This window comes from Nelusetta ayraudi, unplaced genomic scaffold (genome assembly GCF_046127955.1).
Source record: "Nelusetta ayraudi isolate G7.1 ecotype Tasmania unplaced genomic scaffold, CSIRO-AGI_Nayr_v1 ptg000019l, whole genome shotgun sequence".
Taxonomy (NCBI): Eukaryota; Metazoa; Chordata; class Actinopteri; order Tetraodontiformes; family Monacanthidae; genus Nelusetta; species Nelusetta ayraudi.
The window spans coordinates 7,787,938-7,798,149 of record NW_027466069.1 but is presented as its reverse complement, the minus strand read 5'-3'; the positions used below and the strand labels follow the sequence as shown (position 1 = coordinate 7,798,149).

General features: G+C 50.6%; 1 protein-coding gene across 2 annotated transcripts; it reads right to left on the bottom strand.

The window, feature by feature from the left end:
* Positions 1-457: 457 nt before the first annotated feature.
* On the bottom strand, positions 458-9,814 carry cdk16 (cyclin dependent kinase 16). Of its 2 annotated transcripts, XM_076026815.1 has the most exons (18): positions 9,662-9,814; positions 8,061-8,258; positions 7,143-7,298; positions 6,830-6,948; positions 6,287-6,415; positions 6,149-6,205; positions 5,935-6,049; positions 5,754-5,848; positions 5,605-5,667; positions 5,278-5,401; positions 5,059-5,179; positions 4,698-4,795; positions 4,509-4,614; positions 4,365-4,407; positions 4,104-4,194; positions 3,940-4,014; positions 3,777-3,844; positions 458-1,905 (listed from the first exon to the last, which is right to left on the bottom strand). In XM_076026815.1, exons 2-17 carry the CDS (start codon positions 8,185-8,187, stop codon positions 3,807-3,809), a joined length of 1,557 nt encoding a protein of 518 aa, XP_075882930.1. In that variant the 5' UTR covers positions 8,188-8,258; positions 9,662-9,814; the 3' UTR covers positions 458-1,905; positions 3,777-3,806. The 2 variants fall into 2 exon arrangements, with proteins under 2 accessions (XP_075882930.1, XP_075882931.1); XM_076026816.1 differs by lacking the exon at positions 7,143-7,298 and having other exon boundaries at positions 458-3,844; positions 9,662-9,813.
* Positions 9,815-10,212: the final 398 nt, after the last annotated feature.

Sequence of the window (10,212 nt, the reverse complement as noted above, 5' to 3'; positions counted from 1 at the left end):
TTTCCCCCCGGGGACGGTCCGAGCAAATCGGTTGTTACTTAGCTAAAGAGGAACTCCTTTCTCCGTTTCTCAAAAGCTTCAATCTACGGCCACATTTACTTGTTACTGTCTTGTTGGACATTGGACAATATTGTGATATACATTTCAAAGTTTTTAAGATAAGCATAACGTGTACTATCGCATCCTACACGTTATGCCACCAACGACAGCCTGAAAATAAACCCTGCAGCAAATGTCACTCAAACTGGAACTAATTAATTATTATTGGACGAGACCCGAGGCCAAATTGGAATGACGGCCCCCTGGTGGCCAGCTGCGGTATCGCCTTCAGCAGAAGTTCTGACAGTAGATGCAGTGGACTGCATACGCTGCCAGGGAGGGTTTTATTAAGACATACAAAAAAATAAATAAATGGAAGAATAAATATATAAAAAGAAAAATGAACCACCAAGCTGGCTGGTAATAAATAAAGAATTTTAATGTATATTTATATACTGTAAATATATCCAGAATACATGTCGTAAACAGTTGTACACAATAACAGGATACACTTTTATTTCCATACTCGGACTGAGTTTTCAAGTTTGCAGCTCAGTTATAGCCTCAGATACGTTGCAGCGCTTCTCTTGGCTGAATGGAAGAAGGTTCAAAGAATAAGAAAGAGCATAGTAGTTGGACTGGAAGAATCCCATCATGCAGCGCTCTGATATTGCAGATCAATCAACTTTGGTATAAAGTCGACCACAACGAAGCCTGTTAGCTCGTTAGCTCCAGCTGTGCGGGGGTGGGGGTGGGCGTGGAACAAGAACAAAGAGCGGCATCTGGATCGTGAATGGCAGCTTCAGTCATGTGATTCCTGGTCGCGTTCAAAGACCCCAAACCAACCGACCGGCAGACTGACGGGTATTAATTAAACCTCAATCAAGGAAGACAGGGACGAACTGCAGATTTATTGTTTATTGCATCTTAGACGCTCCCGCCGGCAGCACGTTCAGAAAAAAACTGGATGCCTACAAGCAGAATTGACATGAGAACGTCCGGTTGTCATCCGGACCTGAAGGGGGCGGTGTTTCTCCCTGCAAACTGCTCTCGTCAGCATAGACCCGTCGTCTACATGCTTCTGATTGGGTTTGGGAGTGAAAAGAAATCCCGACAGCCTTCTCGGGAAAAAAGCTGCTTGACTTTATGAAGATCATGGCGCCCCCTGGTGGTACTGGTGAGACAATGGTGTTACTCACAGCAGTCTTGGGAGGCTGAGCTCAGGCAACTGGACTGGTTTGGTGAGCTTGAAAAGTAACTTGAGAGGAGGGATGGTGGTCCTGAAGCAGGGGTGGACAAACTTAATTATTATAATTTCTTCAAGTTCAGCGGGCCAGATTGAAAAGCTTAACGGGCCGCATTCCTGTCCTAAAGGCTGTCCCACCCAATCAGCAAAGGCATGTGCGCTCTTGACTCTGCCCCATTCAAGCCAACGAAACCAGTCCAGCTGCTCGACCTGAGAACCAGAACGACTGAGAACCCCTTTTTTTCCCCAGGCATCCGTGATACACACTGCCTGTGCAACCCTGTGAAATCCCGACGCCGGCCCGCTGGCGCTGCCGTGGGTGGAGGGGTGGGGGGGTGAGGGGTCACGATGCGACGGGGTGAAAGATAATCGCTCAGAAGGCGGAGCTCCAAAAAAACACCGGCAAGACGTTACATTCAACAGTCCCTGCGGCGCCGCCTCAGCACCAATGTGGCGAACCTGAAGTTTTCCCTTTGACTCCGCCCATCCAGACTTCCGGCCACTACGGAAGCTCCCTGACTGACTGACTGTCTCTCTCTCTCTCTCTCTCTCTCTCCCTCCAAGCTGCAGGCGTCCTCGTTGATGAACACCTTCGACGCCGTCACAATCGTCTATCACAGCTAGAAAACAAAGGTTCACGTCAGCAAACATCAAACAGTCAAGTTTAAAAACCGTAATGATAAAGATGATGATGCTGCTGCTGCTGCTGCTGCTGCAACTTTAAAAAATTAGAATCTAAAAAACAAACAAAATAACAATAAAAAAGAAAAAAAGAAATCACAAATGGACAAGACTGCAGCAGGCGAAGCTCCGCCCTGACCACACACAGGCCCCACCGCGGCAGGTCGGAGCCTGTTAAAAAACAAAAAACAAAACAAAGAAAAAAAACTGGAGGTGATGTCACATCAACTTTTCCTGAACTTTCTCAACACAAAATAAATATCTTTTGACAGAAATTCAAAAATAATTAAGAGATAAAATTCTGTGGAAATTAAATAATCTCTGGTGAAACTACTGCAGATTTACAGTTTAATCAGCCACCACATCAAAACCACCGAAGGAGCGACGAGCATGCAGGGACGACTCAAAGGTCAACCCTCCCCCTCCTTCCCATCCAGACTCCTCCCAGTTCCTCCTTCACTTTCTGCCCTCTGTGATGTCACAAAGGGAAATGATGCCAAGCAACAGCTTGGTGAACAGCGCAAGGCTGCTACCTCCTGGACGGCTGGAGCCGCTCCACTGGGAGAACTGGGATGAAACAGGAGCAGAATTTGGGACCAACCGAGTCGCTTTCACCAACACCCTCAACTTCACAGTTCTTCTCACATGACTTCACAAAAAAAAAAAAAAAAATCTAAACAAGAAAAACAAAAACAAAAAAACAATCCTGATGGACTCCGAAGAACATCCTCATGGAGAGTTTGAGGAGCTCACTTGCTCCACCTGGTGTCCAGATGTCGCAGTGAGCATCCACATGGAATCCCGGGGGTTGAAGGTTCCTCCTCCAGCAGGGCTCTTCAGTTCCTCACCAGTCTGGTTTTAATGTCGTGGCTGACCAGCGTACATGTTAATAATATATATTTATTTATTTATATATATATATATATATATATATATATTTGTTTTGAGTCTGTGTAAAGAGTACTACAGTGCACTGTCAGGATCGACACACATGCAGATTTGTGTTAGACCAGTGTGGCTCCCCCTGCAGGACAATAAATAACACTGGCGCTGTGCCCGAAACAGCACAAACAGCAGCTTTGCAACAGACGAGCCAGAGAAGCGCGGGGGGCGGGACTTGTCTGCAGTTTTCCCTCGTCTGATTGGCTCCGTCGCCGACGCCGCGTGACAGTGACAGAAGCCGAAACAAACTTCTCTCAGTTCAAGTTGGTAGTTTCAGGTGCAAAAAATAATAAGAATAATTAGAGAAAGCAGACGAGTGGGTGATGTTTTTCACGCTTTCGTGATTGGATGATGTTGAGCTGAGCTGAGCCCCGCCTCCCCCGACAGGATACACAACCGACGGCTTCCTTTCTTCTCTGTGAGCAGCGTCGCAATGTTTCCAGCTTTTCCAGGATACATTAGAAAAAACACAACAAAAAACTAATAGTCCTGTTTGCGTGGGAAGGGAAGACTCACTCCGACACCTGCTGGGTTTTTATTGCCTCGTCTGCCAGCGCTCCTCTCCTCCCGCTGGCTGAGCGTCACTCCACATCACACCTCCCTTCTTGCGGCTCCTCCTCACTCCTTGTTTCTCAGAAGGACTAGGAGAGACGCCTTCACTCCCTTTGCCCACTTTTTGTGCGGTCCATCGGTCGACTCCGCCTCCCCCAGCACAAAAATCCGGAGAAGCAGATTCCGATGATGTCACAAAGTGATGCCCCGCCTCCTCTGTGACAATGATGATGATGGTGGTGGTGGTGCCAGACGCTGAGACTTGGACACGAGGCTCTTCTGCTGCCAGTTCAACAAAGGAGGAGTCTCCGCCTACCTGATGAGGTCAGAGGAGGAGGGCCCCGCCTCAGAAGAGCATGCTCCGCCTCCGGGACGGACTGTTGGCTGAGGGCACAAGGTCACTGAGTGAGTTGATTGCTCTGTATTAAGGTAGTTCCTCTGTGTGTGTGTGTGTGTGTGTGTGTGGGTGCGTGCATCACCTGGGTCAGGTGTGACAGCCGGTCTGACTGTTTCCTTCTCCAACTGGATCTCCGGCACGCTGAAGATGGATGTTGCTGAAACAACAACCAAGGTGAGCTCATCACATCCTAGCAGCACGGTGACCTCGAAGTGACCTCATCGATTGGCCATGGTGACCACTTACTGTCAGGAAGTGTCGTCACTTTGTTGCCAAGGTTACTGAAGTAGGCGTGGCCCATCGACTGGTCCGCTGAGATCCTCTTCTTCCCCTCGAACTGGAGTCCAAACACGGGTCACATGACCGACACGGACACCCGGAATCATCGATATTAATGACACCACTCACTGACACACTCACTTTTTTAGCAATTTGGCCAAATTGAAGAAAAACAAACAATCAACAAACAAAAAAAAACACAAGAGGAGAATAAAGATGTTTGTTGACCTGCAGGAACTTTGACAGTAGCTCCACCCCTTCAGTGCTGAGCCTGCAAACACACACACACAGTGTGCGATTGTGTACTTGGCTGTGGAGTGGTTGTGTACCTGGGTGTGCGGTTGTGTACTTGGCTGTGGAGTGGTTGTGTACCTGGGTGTGTGGTTGCTCAGCCTCTCTGCTCGGTACTGAGGGTAGTTGTAGGCCAGGAACTCGTCGTTGGCGCTGATCCCAGGCCAGCTCTGCTCCGTCGGGGTTCCTGCAACACGTCACAGTGACACACGTCAAGACGCTGAGGTGTCCGCCCGGCGACACAGACGGAGGAGGCTGATTGGTTCGCACCCAGCAGCTTGAATATGAAGTGTAGCTCCTCCTCCACGGTGGAGCCAGGAAACAGAGGGCGACCTGTTACCATCTCATAGAAGATACAGCCGACACCCCTGGAGACAGACAGGCGGGCAGACAGACAGGTCGGACACAATATTCAATTCAATAATTTCAATAATTTATTTACTATATATGTGATAGATTAGGCTAGCGTTTTTTATTTTTGTGGAATACATTTCAGTGCTCTGGAATAAATTTGCGTTGCGACTTCATGATTTGGAAGAAAAGTGTGGGTCCTGAGACACCACCAGTTGATAACCACTGGTCTAGCTGGTCAGGTGTGGTCAGAAGAAGAGCGCCGTCGCTCACTACTGACCACATGTCGATGTGGGTGGAGTAGTCGGTGCTGCCCAGCAGGATGTCCGGCGGTCGGTACCACAGCGTCACCACCTCGTTGGAGTAGGTCTTGGTGGGGATGGACTTGGCCCGGGCCAGACCTGGAGGAGAAGGATCCACACACAAGTTACCGGATGTGGTGCCAACGGTGGCACATCCTCGCGAGAGTGTCAGGTTCCACAGCCCGCGGAGAACCCACCAAAGTCGGCCAGCTTGAGCTCCCCTCGCTCGTTGATCAGCAGGTTCTGGGGCTTCAGGTCTCGGTGGAGAACCTTCCTCTGGTGGCAGTAGGACAGACCTCTCAGCAGCTGGAACAGGAAGAGCTGAAGCCAAAGAGCAGTAGGGTTGGTCACTGGGAGCACTGGAGCAGCACCAGAGGCAAAACCCACTACATGCAGATCAGAGAGCGCCCCCTTTCTACTAGGCTCATCTTCTCAGGCACAGACTGGAGTTGATTAGCCTACAGCGGCTGAGTGTGACCAGCTGGTGGGGCAAAGGACAGGCAGACAGCAGCAGCTTCTCTCACCTTGACATTGTGGACATGGATGATGTTTCCACAGTCGTCCAGATACTGTTTCAGGTCCTTATCCTGCAGAGAAAACACATTTAAGGATCATTACACCAAATGACAGGGGGACGACATACTGGCAGAATGTGTGTGTGTGTGAATCTCACCAGATATTCAAACACCAGTGTGAGCGACTTCTGTGTGTGGATGATGTCATGAAGTGTGACGATGTTGGCGTGTTTCAGGTCCTTCAGCAGAGAAACTGAGAACGAGAACACGTGTGTGAATAGGCAACACATAGACACAGATACACACACAGACACACAAACACACACAGTTGTGTGGTACCTTCTCTGATGGCGGTGCACGGAGCTCCTTCTTCGTGCTCCAGCCGGATCTCCTTCAGCGCCACCAGGTTGTCGGTCAGTTTGCTGCGACCTTTGTACACCGTGGCGTACGTCCCCTGCGGACAGAGCGGGCGTGGCGAGACGCCGCGTGAAGAAACGGGAAGTGTATTTTGCATTGAGCTTCTTTTTTCTTTTTTTAGTGGCGGTCTGCTCACCTCCCCCAGTTTGTCCAGTTTGATGTAGGTCTCCAGCTTCCCGAAGCCAATCTCTGACTGGAGGCAGAGCGACAGGCCGTTAGTACTGTCTGACCGTGCGATCGCCAGGAAATCGTGATACGGGATCGTGGTTCCTACCAGAGACACTCTACGCAGCCGCCTGCTGATTGGCTGCTCAAACAGAGCCGGACCAATCAGATTGAACTTCTCCAGGTAGCCATCGGGGAGGCGGATGTCAGCCGGCAGCGACAGGCGTTTGTTGATGTCCTGCAAGGGGGAAGGAGAGCGGTGAGCGCGCAGGAAGAGGGGCCGTCCTGCAGGGGGCAGCGGCGGACTCAAAACCCTTCCAGAGCTTCGCTTCCTGCCGCCAACGGAGGAGGAAAGTCCAGGATGAGCTGAGAGCCAAGATCTGAGGCAGGAGTTGGATCAATTTATCACATCACACAGCAGCACCACACAACACCTACTCAACCTGCCAGTCACATGGGCCTCACTGCACCACTGCACACCGACGCATGCACACACAACACAAGAGAGGGCAGCTGCTCTTCTTGCACACTGACTGCTTTGAAAATGTGCAGAATGTTCTGAGCCCAAGCAGCTCATCAGTTCAATCTGGAGATACTGGCATCCAATAACGTGTGTTTGTGTGTGTGTGTGTGTGTGGGCGCGCGCACACACCTCTGTGGAGATTTTCTTGTTCCTCAGTCGGACTCGGACGGGACTCTGGACGCCGTCTGAGGAGGAGGGGGGGTCGCTCTCTCCATCCGAGCTCATTTTCACATCCTCGTGTACAATCTCTGGGGAAAAAAAAACAAAAAACGCACAAACACACGCCGTCAGTCTCGCGCGCACGCAGACGTGCATACAGGCGGCAGGGCTGTGGGGGTTGGCGGTGGCGTGCAGTGCCGCCTGCAGGTTGGGAAGGTGGGGCTCGGGGGCGGAGGGGGTGTGTGTGTGTGTGTGGGGGGGGGTGTTGGTGCCGTGTCTGTACCGAGTCGTGTGGTGTGGTTCAGGTAGGAGCTCAGGCTGCGTCCGAGGCCGCGGGGTTTCCTCAGAGAGCTGCTGTAGGTCTGCAGGAGAGACTGAACGGACGAGGAGGAACCTCGCACCTTCAGACCTCCAGAGGAACCGCGCAGGGACGCCACCTCTGAAGGATAGCAGGAGTGGTGGGGGAGGAGGAGGAGGTGGGGGAGGAAGAGAAGGAGGAGGATGCGGGAGAGTCGGAGGAAGCGGGACAGAGGAGGAGTGTAGGAGCGTTTGAGGAGAGATGAAGTGAAGACGTGACGCAACGGGGTGAGATGATTGAAGTTTTAGGATGAGTTGGTGAATGGAGGGACGGAGAAATGATAAAAGGATGAAATACGAGGCAGATAAAAGGAGGAAGGAAGGATTAATGGAGGAGAGATGTTGGTGGGATGAAGGAAGGATTGAGTGAGAGGTTAATGGAGGAAGGAGGGATGAAGGAAGATGAAGAGACGACGGTGGAGGAGGGAGGAAGGGAGGAGAAACACAGGGGAGGGGAGTGGGAGGGTCGGGGTTTGATTGGTTGATTGAAAAAAAAAAGAGGGAGGGGAAAAAAAGAACAAGGTTACAGAAAAGAAACCAAAGTGTCGTCAGATCAGAGCGACTGATTGACAGCTGATCAAAGTCAATCACCAAACCAATCAGAGTGAGTGAGGGGAGGAGTCAGGCAGCATGCTTCCGTCCGTATGAGCGGGGGAAATAAAAAGGCGCCACGGCTCGAGTGGCAGAGGGACACGCACATACGTCGTAGCGTTTGACACGCAAGAACGCCGACCGACTACGGTTGTTTATCGTCGCGTCTGGTTTCTTCAGGTCGACGCCACAGCAGCATTTTATGAGCGTTTCGGGTGTGTCGCCTTTGCGCTTCCACGCAGCGTCGCGTTACCTGAGTCGCTGTGCGACGTCATGTCCTGGTTGACGCCGTCGTTCAGCGTCCTGTCCCCTCCCCCGGTGCCTCCTCCCCTCCCCAGGGTGAGTGACAGCTGCCTCTTGATCTTCCTCATCCTCTCCATGAGTGGGGGGCGCGGGGGCAGGGGAGGGAGCGACGCGGAGGGGGGCGGGGCAGCCAGCCTGGAGACCGCACCTGGACAGGTGGACACGACGCCAATGACATCAGTGATCGCCGCTGTTTTAAATGAGGTTTATGAGCTGAGACAAACAGTTAAGAGTGAAGGATGCCTGTTTTTTCCTTTTACACACACACACAGTTTATCTTCCTGGCAGCTAATGTGTTAAATCCTGTTTTCAGTTTCAGTTTATTTTATTTTACAAATCAAATAAAACACAAATACAAATAACATTGAATCAAAGTACCTTTTTTTTTGGTTTGTTTGAATAAGGGGCCCAGACACCATACAACCGTAAATCACAAATCAATTCCCTCATTTCCACCCAATCTAACCTAAAACCCCAAAACTTCCTCAGATTCTCCAGATACTCACACATACGCAAACACATCAGGTACTGGCGCATGAAAATACATACATTGATGCATACGCGCACTGAAGAGAGAAAGTTCACCGTTTTAAATCCTCAACTTTAATCGGTAGTTTTAGAAGAAGACATGATTCAATAACATCAGACATAATTTAATAATAATAATAATTCTCGCTTAAACCTCTTTTTAAAAAATAGACAGAGATGCTGACTCTTTTATAGTGCTGTCAATCTCATTCCAGATTTTTGGACCTTTACAGGTTACACTAAAACTAGTACTAGTACAAACGTGTTTGACAGGTTGCTGTCTGCTGTTGCTGTGCGACTGGACAGATGATGTGTAAAATGTTTATGACTGTTGACCTGCCCAACACGACGGGTTATATATTTTTCATCGGACAAACATAAGCTTATATTCAGAGCTGTGCCCTGCTATCGGTTCGTTTTTGACTCCAAACACCTGGGAGGTTATCACATCATCGTTGACACCTGACCTGATAAACGGACTAACCCCCCGACTCAAAAGCTACAATGCTAATACCTGTCTGACTGACTGTGGGCAGATCTTCTACCTGGCCGCCACTACGCTAATGTCCGAATGATCTGCTGGCTGATTGGCTAGCGACGGCTACAAGGCTAAAGCCCACCTGTGTGACCGCTTATCTACCTGACGGCAACGTGATTATGTCATTATGTGGTTGCCACTGTGACGCCGCGCCGGCGTTTCTTTGGTTGTTTCGGCTAGGTAGCTAGCAACCGTTAGCAAGCCGCTGCTGGGAATGACGCTCCGATATCGGCGGCCCCGTCTATCTCCTGTTGCCTCTACGTGTTGCCGTGTTAGTGTTCATAAAACGGGGCCCGTCTATTTTCCGCAGTGTGTGTGTGTGTGTGTGTGTGTGTGTGTGTGTGTGTGTGTGTGTGTGTGTGTGTGTTAAATATAGCAGCGGAGGCGGAGCAGGTTAATCTCTGAAGCGGCACCGCTAACAGAGGGAAAAGCTTTCCCCCGGCCCACACGTCACGTTCACGGCCGTGTGTATGTGTCAAACTCACTGTGGGTTCCGGTCCCGGTCTATCCCAGGTCGAGTTCGGCTCGGTTCAGTGTGACAGCGGCTCGCTCCTTCCCTGCTCCCAGTAATCTGCAGCCATGTTGCTGCTCCGCTCGGCTCGGCTCGGCTCCCCCGGTGCGTCCCAGACGGAGGCGCGGCGTGTGACGTCACAGCGTTCCGCCCAGCTCTGGTGTGCGCTGCGATATAAACACAAGGTGGTCAAGAGACGCGGTGTCCGGCTGAGAGGGAGAAGCTGAAGGCTACAACAGCACTTTTCCCCTTTAGAACACATAAAGCACTGTTTTACCCTATTCATATATGTGTGTATATACAGTATATATGACGCCGCTTAAATGTTGCTTGGAGGCTGTCAAGGGGGTCTAATGGGTTAATTGGGGGGGAAGGAGGGGTTCCGACCCGGGACCTCTCCCTGTATTTCGCACACTGCTGGTAAACACCTGCTTCGCAGCGCTACGATAGGTGTGCTGCTGAATTATGATGATGATGATGATGATGATGATGATGATGATGATGATGATGCTGATGATGATGTCA